Genomic DNA, 12,500 nt, shown 5'->3' on the forward strand with positions numbered 1-12,500 from the left:
ATTATACCAAGTTCTAATAAAAGCATATAATGAGCAAGTATATGTAAATCTATTCATCACTGACTGCAAACAGCAAACATCAGACATACTTACTAGTGACTGAATGTAATGCTTCTGCAGACAAATGGTCATGAGCAAACTGTGGTGATGTTGGACATGCTTGTGGGAGATCTTCAGAACTTAGAGCTGATGTCAAGCGTGATGTTGATTTGCCTTGTGCAACTTTGGAGAGGTAAGTCAAGTCTAGATCTGACAAATTTGAGTCACCTGGATGTGTAACTACATCTTGAAGGTCAAATTTATCTTCTAATACCCATTCAGCACCTTTAAAGAAAATAAAAGGTATATATTATTAAGCAAAACTCGTTGGGAGAGTGAGGAGCCATGAGGAGAAGAAAAGGCGAGGGAACAGAATCCTAAAATATCTAAATCTTATAATCCAGTCAACATTACTCTAGCCCTATAATATCATGAACTACAACATAATTTACCTCCTGTTGATTCACATTCATAGATGGCCAAGGAACATGAGAAAGTTATGGAACCATCAGCATCAGTGGATACCGTTGCCTGCTGCCCTGGAGTTTGGTATGCACAAGCAATTCTTCCACTGTAAGCCACACTTACATGAAGTGGTTGACCTGGATGGATGGCAAAAGAATAAACATTGAGTATTTGTTTATCAAAAGTATAAGATAGAAATATGAACACAAATCACCAGAACAATAAAAACCTTGTTTGTTTTTGCTAAAAAAAATCCACTTTCAGCATAGTGTATCAAATTTAAACTCTGTTACAGCAAATTAGGCAACATAAACTCTAAACAAAACACAGGTGTGTTTTAATAACTTCAACATAAAAAATAGAGGAAAACTTGTTAACATACCTGGCACCTTGATGGCACTCTTCCCATCTTTGCTGACCATACGCCATTCCTCCCACTGTATCTGGGTAGCATCTCCTTCACCTGTCATCCTGCACCTCCAGAACCTAACTGTGTTGTCTGTGCAGGCTGTCACTAGCACATAAGGAGCATAACAGGCTGGGAATATAGATGCTGAGCTCAGGTGTCCTGCTGCAGGGGATGCATGAATTACCTGCACTCCATGTGGCAAGGGGAGGGGATGTGAGTAGATCTGGGGGGAAAAAAAAAAAAAAAAAGGTTAACTTTGGCAAAAATATTCCTCTGTAAATAAAAAATCTCTGTTGCAACAAGAATCCTTTCACATGCATACAGTTAAGAGGGGACTAAGGTTGATATCCAACTTTGTTAATTATGAGCGGATATTTTTCATTCTTCTATTATGGTATTAACTTCTATGCAGTATACTTTCTCTCAAAATTTAAAGCAATTTGATGATGCTATAAAAAAAGATAATTTTTTTTCTTATTTTTTTTCAATTGGAAATAAAATTTAAAAATATCATTCAATTTCATTCATAACAAATTTTTTCAAATTTTATACAATGATCTTTGGATTCTATTGTCAACATCCCTTGAATTGGACTTATTATTTTTTTTTCTGAAATTTTGCCCACATTTCTATATATAGCTTCAATGTTGAACTTCAATGTTGCCTAGTTTTAACATGAACATGAGCTTACTTTTTATTGGATGAAGAGAATGAACAATGAAAGGGATTTGTAGTAGTATACAGTTAAGTTACAGGCAACACACACACACACACACACACACACACACACACACACACACACACACACACACACACACACACACACACACACACACACACAAAAAAAGAGGATCTAGAGGTGGGCGGTGAAGAAAGAAGAGAAAGGAGAGGCTACTTGCAACAATATCAAAAGAAATCAGTAATAAATAATTGCATTTAATTTTTGCAGAATATTCATGTGTCTGACCTTAGTTGTAGAAATAACAATAGGGGAGGCATCAACATTGTTCTGCCCAGCCATGTTATCGACCACAGGGGTGCTTCGGCCGGAAGGAATGTGGCCTTCCTCTTCCATCCTTTCTTGACCATGGCTCTCGGACGCAATCACCAGTCTCCACATATGCATCACCTTGAAGATAAATACATTGATGGCAACAAAATATAGCGCTAGTTAGAATGAGTGCTCTATAAACTTGAATCCTCCTACAGAGATATATACTCAACAATAACCATAATAAAAATTAAGAACATTTACAAAAAACACTGAAATGGTTAAAATGAAAAGCCAGGTGATCATACTGAGCCTACAGCCGTCTTCTCCAACAGTGTGATGTAGAAAGGCTCTTCAAAGACAGCTGTAGAATGCAGGTCCACAATAGGGGCATGAATTGGATCAAACATTGTGGTTGTATCTTTACCTATATGGAATATTCCAAAAAGAGAAAAAGAAAAAGAAAAAAATCAATGAATGCTAATACATAAGAAGCTGGATATTTAGCAAGACTATAAAAGATAGTATCATGTCATTTAAGGCTATTTTGCAACCTAACAGTCCTAAAACTAATGTACTAAATTCATTAAGACGAATGCCAAAAAAGTTATAAAAAAGTGAATTACTTTAAAACACTAAAGTAACTGGTTCATTTATATTAAATCTTCATCAGAATTATATAGTTTTAATGCAGATTTTATTGAAACATCAGCTACATTCTATACAATGGAAAACTATTAATGGCCACTTAAACCTTTTCCTACCATTTCATTATATGTAAAAAGGATCACAAATCTGAAGTCACTCACCACTTTCGGCTCCTAATTCGCCCCTTATGAGTCCCTCTTGGAACACATGAAGGAACTGTGTGTTCTGCCAGTCATTTGTCGCATCACCAATGGCATCAAGTTCTATCACACATCCAGGTCTTGCCGTTGATTGCTCAGAGGTTATGTCAAATATATCTGCCAAATTCTGAAGGATACAGGGAAGTTAAATATTTTTAAGATCCACATAAAATATTATGAAATGATCATCCAAAAGCAATTAACTCAACATAGAAGTTATTAAAATGAAAATGGAAAAAATACTGCACTTGTTTTTTTAATCTTAGCAATTCCAATATAATACTGCATTTATCATTAAAAGAGAGAGAGAGAGAGAGAAAAAAAAGAAGAAATTCTATATATTTTTTAGATTGTAATTTAGGTAATCTATGATTACCTAAATTACCTAAAAACTATTCTTCATTTAGATCAACTCTAGGGCATGTCAGATCCCAAATTTTTAACTCAATTAGTGCGGGTAAAAGTTCATCTATTGTCTTTACACATAGATGGTTCTACAAGTGCTTAGTCACCAAGGAGTCAGTTATTACTCTTACCTATCTCCCATGTTTACCCTTTTCCTTGAATTTTTGAAAGCTTCATTTGTATTATTTTATTGTCTTTAATGTTATCAATATTTTAATAATAATTTAATAACCATAATATCAATAAGAATAAGAACAATATCAATATTAATAATATTAGAAAGAAAAACACATTTACCCGCAAACTCAAGGAATGGGGAATCAGGCACAGTCACTAGGGCCTACTGATAGACTCCTTGATGGCTGAGCACACATAAAGCCATCTGTATGTAATATTATTTACAAAAATCTACAGGGGACAGTAAAACTCACAGGCATTGGGTTACTTTCCATTAATTGGGGGGGGGGGGGGGGATCGGTTACTATTGAGAAGTATTCTTAGGTCATTTTTCTAGTCTTAATAATCTATATTTCATTGCTTTTATTATTTTTTTTTAAATTAAAAAATCAAGATTCAAGGAATACAAAATTATGACCAATGAACAGGTCATTTGAAATCTGGACACTTGCCTAAGTTTTTATACTAAATCTAATGATGTTATATATATGTATATATATATATATATATATATATATATATATATATATATATATATATATATACACACACACAAATCATCTAGTGTACTTTATAATGGGATTATTACCAAGTCAATTAGTTATTGTTTTCATTGTAAACCTCTTTTTCAGATATGAAAGTAGATATTCTTGTCTGAAACATTTAATAAATACATTAAATCATAAAGAAAACTAATGTAAACCAGAAAATACTAATAATCTTTTTATACTATTTTCTGACTAAATTTTATTTTATTGTATTTCGATGGAAAGCACATTTATGTAAATCTATGTAAATGTACACAAATTATTTCATAAATCATTGTGAACTAAAGTTTTTCTGATATTGGCATAAAAGTGTTAGGGTTCTTTGGATATGCACGACATCATATCTATGTGCAATGTTGTTATCAAATGCACTTGCTCCTCCCAAGAAATATCCCAAGGTGGGCTCTAACACTTGTTTGGTAGTTTCCTCATTTGTGTATGTGTACCGTAGGCTAGCTAACTCCAAATTATCCTCCCCACCCCCTGTGCTAGGGACGGTCCCCTTAAATGAGGTATGTGGGCATTTACTGTAATCATATGGTAGTAATATAATATATATCATAAATTTTTGTGACTATGTGATTACTACATTTTCCCTGTCTTTATATTTCTACATATCAACAAACCAAGAGGTTTTGTATAAAATTTAGCTATATTTCAAAACACTGCACTGGTTCTTAACCATAACTTGGATCATCCCTTTGCAAGAGAACTCTAAGATCTCCAATAAATTTGACTTTTGAGAATTTCCTCGATAAATAAATGATACAAGGTAAATTATAAATTTCAGGAGATATGAACCCTCACAGATATTATTACATTCTTTTGGGTAATCCTGCTTGTCAGATAGAATGTTAAAAGGAGACAGACAGACCAAAACAAATGGGCAGAGTATATATACACCATGTGCCAGGATTATATGTACTTGAGATGCTATACTGATGAACTTCTGACAGTGTACAGTGTAGCATCATATTCTCAACAATGTATGGTTTGCTGATTGTATATCAATTTTTTTATATTTCAAAAGTGTAGAGATAACCAGCACTTAAACTTTAGTCTAGCATTTCTATTAATTAGGAATCTAAATAGCCCTTTGGGTGTCAAGGGAAGCTACACTAATACAAACTAAAAAGTAGAGACAAAATGCAAAATTAGGGCATTCATAATAACATAAACCTCATACTTTTGAAATGCATACTTGAGACAGAAAACAAATAAATTACCACTTGTCCAACATGTTCTTGAAGGGAGCTATCTGTCGAGAGGCTCAGGGTTGATTCCATCATGCGTTTCTTCCTCTTTGCTGTTGATATCTCAGCCAGAAGAGCCCTGCCATCAATCACTGCTTGGTAGACTCTCAGACATTCACCATCAGAAGCCACGAAACAGGCAGATGGAGAATTTGACACACTTCCCAGAGTTGTGCTAAAAACAGGGAATAATATTAACTCCTTGCAGTTGCAATATTACTTAGAAGAATAAGTAACTATCTTAACAAATATTTTTTACAGGTCCAAATTTAAATGAGATATCCATTAATGCAAACAAGAAACACATGTTCATCTCAGTCTGCACATAAAATCATACCTAGGTAACAAGGTTGGAATCCAAGCAGCATTAGAGAATGCAGAAACTTGTGGGGAATTGATACGAGCCAGTTCCATGACTCCTCCAGATTTACTTAAAGGTCCAACAGCATCTACACGCCACAAAATTAATTCACTACACCAGTCTTTAAATGTTGTATCCTGAAATAAGAGTTCCAGTTACTTGATATCAGAAGGCAGATAAAAGCATATCCTAATAACCTCTCTTCCATTTTCCCATCTCTTCAGAATGCAAAAGGCAAAATGAAATGTAATGAAAAATACAAATGAACTACCAAGAAAAAACATCAAAAACTGCTTAATAATGAAACACTTTTATTATATTTAAATTTCCAGATTTATTCTTATTCCACTGCTTTTCCCAAAACTCTTTACCTGTATGCATATCAGTGGAGCATCATCCGCACTAGCCAGTGGTGGGTTCCCAGGAGACATTTCCTTCTTGTTGTGATGTGATGTTGACAGGAGCAATGGAAGGACTGGATGGCATTTAATATCATTCAACTGGAAGCGGTGACCACAAACTCTTGTGAAGTGTGAAAGATTCAGCACCTGCACATGTAACAAGGTCATGATAGTTAGTTCCTTTTTCTAATAGGCAGAAAGGTAATGGTAATCAGTTCCTTTTTCTTAGAGGAAGAAATAACTGGAAGCAGTATAATGAAAAGCTGATTGGAAATATCCTGAAGTATCAAATGTCAGATAAATTAATAACACAATAAACTACCTGTGTGAAGCGGGAATCTTCAGCCACAGTCAGATGCCAGAGGTTGAGGGAGCCATTACTGTGTTTGGTGGTCATGGAAATGATGGGTGATGGGCTGCTGCTGCCCAGCCCTCCTTCTCGCTCATCACTACTAGAGAGGGTTAAGTTGCTCTTGCTCTTATTCTTTCCTCCACGTCTGTTGACAAATATGCAGTTTTGTTCAGATGTGATATATGTAATCCATTTCTAATCTAATGTCAAGCTCATAAATTCTGAGCCTTCTACTATTAAATATGTAGATAAATCAAAAGACGAGATAAAGATACTTTTGTTATTCATTTGGTTTCTTTGTCATAAGAATGACTAACAGGCTTAATTAAACTAATCAAAATATCAAATAAATCTATGACAATCTCATAGCATGGCAGAAGATTGGCAATGAATAGTCTCGGTTTTATTCTAATTATTACTAGTAACATAGTACACAAACTTTCTTCTTTGGCTAGTAAAAAAAAGATAGAAACTGGAATCAGACTTACAGTTCCTCCTCATGAGCTAGTTCCAGTTTCAAAAGCTGCTTGAGGAATGATGGCAATGTGCCATTATAAATGGCTAAGTTTGGTGACATTGTCATGGAATCTCCCAGTGGCAGAGCATTGGGTATCCTGGCACTGAATGACACTTGAGCTTGCCGGAAAGAGCCAGAATGATCATCTAAGAAATCCACAATCCAAACCAAGAGAGATCCATCTACTGGGTGGATTGAGAAGAGGACATCAGATGTCTGATGCCAGTCCCGAAGCAATGTCTCAATCCGTCGGTCAAGGGCATCTCCTAAAGCTGAAGTAGTTGCAGTGGTTACATCTGTTGCAATTGAAGTTGAGGAGGTGGCAGCACTCAGAGGCTGATGTGTGCGGATAGAGGTCGAGTGCTGGCTAATTGGTTCATCATCATCGATACTGCGGGTACGCACAGTCATGTGAGATGATGTTCGTGAACCAATACGAATTCCTGTTGTTGCACGAAGTCTTGGATCTTCAAGGTCACTCACTTCTGAATGACGGTCATGATCTAGAGATGCAGACTCTTTCTCCATTGCACGACGGCTAACCTAAAATGAAAATAAAAATATCTGACAATAAATACATTCCTTTACACATCACTCAATTTGTATTGTTATTTACCAACCTTTTAAATACTGCCAAGCCTACTTGGCATCACTGTATCCTTGGGCTCTATCCTACTGCCCAATCTTGACAGCACACTATATGTTAGGTTAGCCCTTCTAGAGTTGGCTACCACTTAAATGTTATAGCAGTTCCAGGGGAATTTGCTTATATCAATTACAAATTTTGTAGTTTCCCATAATGTTACAAGTTGAAGAATCCCTTTCTAATATATATCTATCCAGTAGTGGTTATTCTGTTCCTCATACTCAAAAGGATAAGAATGATAGATTAATAGAAATAATACACCATGCATAAAATTCTGTCTTTTAGAGATATAAAAATGAAATCCATAGCCCTAGCAAAAGCCCAAGCATATAATATACCTCCAAAAGAATGTTCTCTGCCTCTGAAGTGAAATGCATCTCCTTATTGTTGAGCCAATGAATAACAAAGCTCTGCTCTGACTCTCCGTTTGTGCTGATGCCACTAATGCTGGGCACCAATGGGATGTCAGTTTCTGCATTGATTGAAGCAGCTAGATGGAACTGGAAGCCTGTACATGAGATAGAAATTGTAAACCATAATAATTTTCACTCTTCTTGTTTTTAAGATAAAGCTAAAATACAATTGATGAAAGAAAATTATTTCATACTAATAAAGTAATATTTAGCTAATATCAGTTTTTAAGAAAAGAAATCTAATCAAACATGTAAGTAAACTTTTGGGGCTGACTAATAAATACAGTTATTGGCATTAAATCCTAATTCAATGACACTCAATATGCTATCATCAAATGAGAAGAGCATAAAAAACAACAAATGTACCTGGTGTAATGCCTGTGCCATGGATGCCATACATGTGGAAATCGTGAACAGAGTAGGAAGATGGAAGAGTAGGGAGCGGCTCTACTCCTATCCCAGCAAGACTCCCCATTATGTTACCTCCAGTCTTCGCATGTCTCCTCATTTGGAAACAGGCTCTGAAGGCACAAAGTTATTTATAGAAGATCAAAAAGTTTCATATCAGTTTACAGCAACCTATCTTTCGGTTTCCTTTTCTGCATGTAATCATTTTCCAAACTTTTGTCTATCTCATGAATTCCAAAACAGGGATGCTTATAAAGCAAAAATTTCTCGTAACACTTACTTCATGTGCTTTAACCTTTGCATGAACCTGTGCTTGTGGCGATGAGTGCGAAAGCGTGGATTCTGAGCAGCCACTGGATCTAAATGATGAAGGGAAACAAGTCCATCATCTGGCAACACTGTCTCAACCCAAATGCGGCAGATGTTATCACGGCAAGAGGTGACCAACATGTTGCTTACACTCCCCCTATGGATTAGAAATTAAAAATTATACTGAGAATAATTCCAGATTAAGAAATAAGAATCTATTACTAACAACAAGACATACAACTAAAGTTCTCACACTAATAGTTGGATATAAATTTGCATATAGCCGGACATGAAAACTTACTTTGGCATGTATTTGCTAGTTGATCTCCATGTGAATCCCTTAACAGCACTTGGGTGTGGTAGATAAATATAGCTAAAACTAACAGAGGATCGTGTCAGATCACTGGCAAATGTTGTTCCATCTTGTGGCCGAGCTGGTGCAAGAACTGTAAATGAAACATTGAAGTGTTATTTTATTGCATCTCTAAAAATATTCAATTAAAGATATTCATGCTTTCAGTTTACATGAGGAACAGTAAAAGGGGAACTTCCCACCACAATGCTACTTACTATGCTTGTTGTCATACCAAATCTTGACCAACCGATCATTGGCAGCAGCTGTAGCAAACAGTGTGCCATCCGAGGAAAAAGATAGAAAGACAGTGGGAGCAGCAGTCACACACCTCCAGATGCATGTCCAGGAAGGCTCTTCATCATCGCCACCGTCACATTCTAGATCAAATGTAACCGGCCCTGAACCTGAAAGGATTTGGGAATATACCACCCCATCCAATTTGCAATCTTTGGCATTTACATATCAACTGCTAATAATGATTAAATGTAAGATGAAAGTTGTAAAATAAGGAGATCCAACACAACACTAATAGATCTCAAGGCAATCTAATAACACATTTACATATGTCTTCATCAGCTCATAAAACCTGATACACAAGACATTAGACTTAATACATGCTGATCTTTATATCCTATATGCAAATTCAATTGTGTAACCTGCTTTTTAAAAACTAATTTCAAAATAATGGAACTTATTTTACCATCTTCCCCTCCACCAATTCTTGTTAAAGGGGCTGCCCACATCTGTAAAATATCTCCTGCTGTTAGGAGACGAGTTCCCTCCAAGTTCCATGACATGGTATTTATGTAGCTCTCGGCTTCGATGACTCCTGTCTGAATCCATCGGTAATCTAGTCGCTAAATAAAGGAGACAAATGTTATGAGAACTTTTCTGACAGTGATATTTGTATCTGTGTAACATTTTCCAATAAAACAAACTACCCCTATTCTTGTAAAAAATATATAATATCAATATGTGTTTGTGTTTGTGCGTGTGTGCATGTGTGTGTGTTTGTGTTTGTGTGTGTTTGTTAGTGTGTACATGTGTGTGTGTGTGTGTGTGTGTGTGTGTGTGTGTGTGTGTGTGTGTGTGTGTGTGTGTGTGTGTGTGTGTGTGTGTGTGTGTGTGCGCATATACTTTGTTTCAGTGGCTTCCTGTCATTCCTAAAACATAAATAAATGGTAAGGGAATATATAAATATCAACTAAAAAAGAAGAAAAACTTACATGTGTGTTGTTCTGATTAACAAGTGGAGTGGGTTCAAAAATGCACACCAATTTCCCATAGGCTGCAGCAATTTTCCCTGTGTCAGTGGAGCAGTCGACACATGAGATCTGTACATTATCATGACACACCCCTGGTATCACTTGCACTCGCTCAAAATTACTGGCAAGAATGACAATGTTGCACCCAGCAGCATATGCCTGTAAATAGATCAGAAGCATAAACATGTGTAATAATATTCACATTACTATGATGATTTATAAGAGAATAATAAGATAGAAAAGATAAAAAAAAAAAAAAAACCTTTTTAATCTCTTCATAATATCTACATGAAAAATTAAGAGGGAAAAATATTGATCCAAAAGAAGTAAGCAAGATAATCACAGAATTCACAAAAAAAATCAATGGTTAAAACTTACTGTAAAAGGGATCCCCTCCACACTCCCAACAGCAAAGCAGCGATCACCTGCATTGCAAGCACCGGTCAGGATTTGATGGCACTTCATCCTGACAGTTCTGTTGCAAATGCAGAGCAAAACCCTGTAAAGATTGCAATGTTTCAAAATACATAAAAAAGAAAATACTGCAATGATATTCAATATTTATTACTGTACTTGCAAAATTGCTCTTCCCTTTTTTTTTATTGCATTCTTTTTGGTGTGCTACCTTATAAAAAACATGGATTGATTCTGTGATCTTAATCCTGTGAAAAAAAAGTTTTCAGATCATGAAAATATTATTTCATATTGAAAAACAAAATGATAATGCAAGATATGTTCCATCAACAACCCAATATAATCTGCAAAGTTTCTCTTTGGCCTCACCCACATATTTGTACCATTCTCCTTGAATTTAGAAGTTTGTTATAGTACTGATTATACATTATGGAAATAAAATTGATTCTATTAAAGTTCCCTAAGCTTTGCCATTGTACCTGTTATAATCCTATAATTTGCATAATCACAGTTCTCCATTAACCTGCTTGATCTTGCTGCATTGTGGTATTTTACTACCTTGAGTGGTAACTTTCTTGTTTGTGTGACTTGTAGACCCAGCCCACATAAACAGTCCTTATCTCCTCTTTCCAATCCTATTAGCCTCTTTTCTGCAGACACATCTTTGAAGTTCTACCATTTTCTGAGGTCTATATTTATCATTTGTTATGCTGTATCAGGATAATAACATAGATTTTGTTAAGCTGACTCCAAATTATCTCTTTAGCTAGTTTACACTGTGCAATAACAGAAACAATAAGTAACATTATGTTATTTGCTTATCTTTTATATTTTCTTATCATTCAATTATCTGTAATGCACCCTAAACCACCAGTATTGGGGGGCAGGAATAGGGTTCTGCACATAGACATCTTGTGCATGATTAATGGATGGTAAACTTCACCTTCAAGGAAATCCTTTAGGAGAGCATAGACGATCCCCTTCCTGAAACCCGCTGAGCTAATTTCAATCCACGTGCATTGTTTACTCCTGACATGATGTCCTCTTTACCTGACACTAAGCAACAATTTCCCTGATAAAACATTTCCATCATCCCCTTCTTAGCTATTTGTTTTTCCATGATGGGAAGTTGTCACCCACCCTTTGGCTATATTTTTTTAAGACAATATGTCCACATCATCTGGATCCAACATGTTAATATACTGTTAGCATTAATAATAATTAGAAGTACATTAAAATTCTGCCTTTACTACTGTCAAAATGTTACCACTGAAATGCTTTTACTATGCTATATTTTAATGTTGCATCTAGATTTATGGGTTGGTTACACCCAACAAAAATTTGATGACATCTGTACTGGTAATTACTATCAAACTATAAATAAGGGTAAGTTGTTAGTGTGTTTTATTTATTGCCTTGTGTTCTTGAGATTAAGGATTACTTTCTGTGTAGGAAAGCTTTGCTGTAATTGCATTAGTATAGCAAAGTAATTTCATCTTAAATAAGATGACAAATTTCCCTTCATTGTCTTTACACAACAAAAGTGAGTATATCTGTACATATAACAGAATGTTTCATGGTTTCTTCCAAAACATTATCCTGGATTTGCTATTTTCTATTCTAAATTCACTATGCTTGTAAATGAAGTCATGATTTTCTCCTGACTAAAATATAAATTTCACACAAAAATATAATCATATATATATCATATATATATATATATATATATATATATATATATATATATATATATATATATATATATATATATATATATATATATATATATATATATATATCCGTTTCTGGCAGGCCACGCCTAGCAGCCTGGCAGAAACTGTATCTAAATCAAGCTTTTTAGCAGAATCTTCAATAGTAGAGAATAGTTAAAATATTTCATATCATGACTCTTTCAATACATAAT

The 12,500-nt window shown here is 35.0% G+C and overlaps 1 protein-coding gene across 1 annotated transcript in view; it reads right to left on the bottom strand.

Moving 5' to 3' along the window:
* Positions 1–12,500, bottom strand: part of LOC125044524 (dmX-like protein 2) — a 56,947-nt gene that overhangs the window by 43,790 nt on the left and 657 nt on the right. The window contains 19 exon segments of the mRNA XM_047641219.1: positions 94–324; positions 492–641; positions 887–1,136; positions 1,881–2,042; positions 2,213–2,331; positions 2,714–2,879; positions 5,109–5,310; positions 5,473–5,633; positions 5,868–6,044; positions 6,220–6,394; positions 6,738–7,309; positions 7,751–7,920; positions 8,192–8,346; positions 8,514–8,699; positions 8,844–8,988; positions 9,113–9,301; positions 9,598–9,754; positions 10,124–10,321; positions 10,541–10,661. Of these exon segments, the coding sequence (XP_047497175.1) occupies positions 94–324; positions 492–641; positions 887–1,136; positions 1,881–2,042; positions 2,213–2,331; positions 2,714–2,879; positions 5,109–5,310; positions 5,473–5,633; positions 5,868–6,044; positions 6,220–6,394; positions 6,738–7,309; positions 7,751–7,920; positions 8,192–8,346; positions 8,514–8,699; positions 8,844–8,988; positions 9,113–9,301; positions 9,598–9,754; positions 10,124–10,321; positions 10,541–10,627 (3,652 nt within the window). The 5' untranslated portion in view covers positions 10,628–10,661.

Source organism: Penaeus chinensis, chromosome 35, assembly GCF_019202785.1.
Source record: "Penaeus chinensis breed Huanghai No. 1 chromosome 35, ASM1920278v2, whole genome shotgun sequence".
Classification (NCBI taxonomy): Eukaryota; Metazoa; Arthropoda; class Malacostraca; order Decapoda; family Penaeidae; genus Penaeus; species Penaeus chinensis.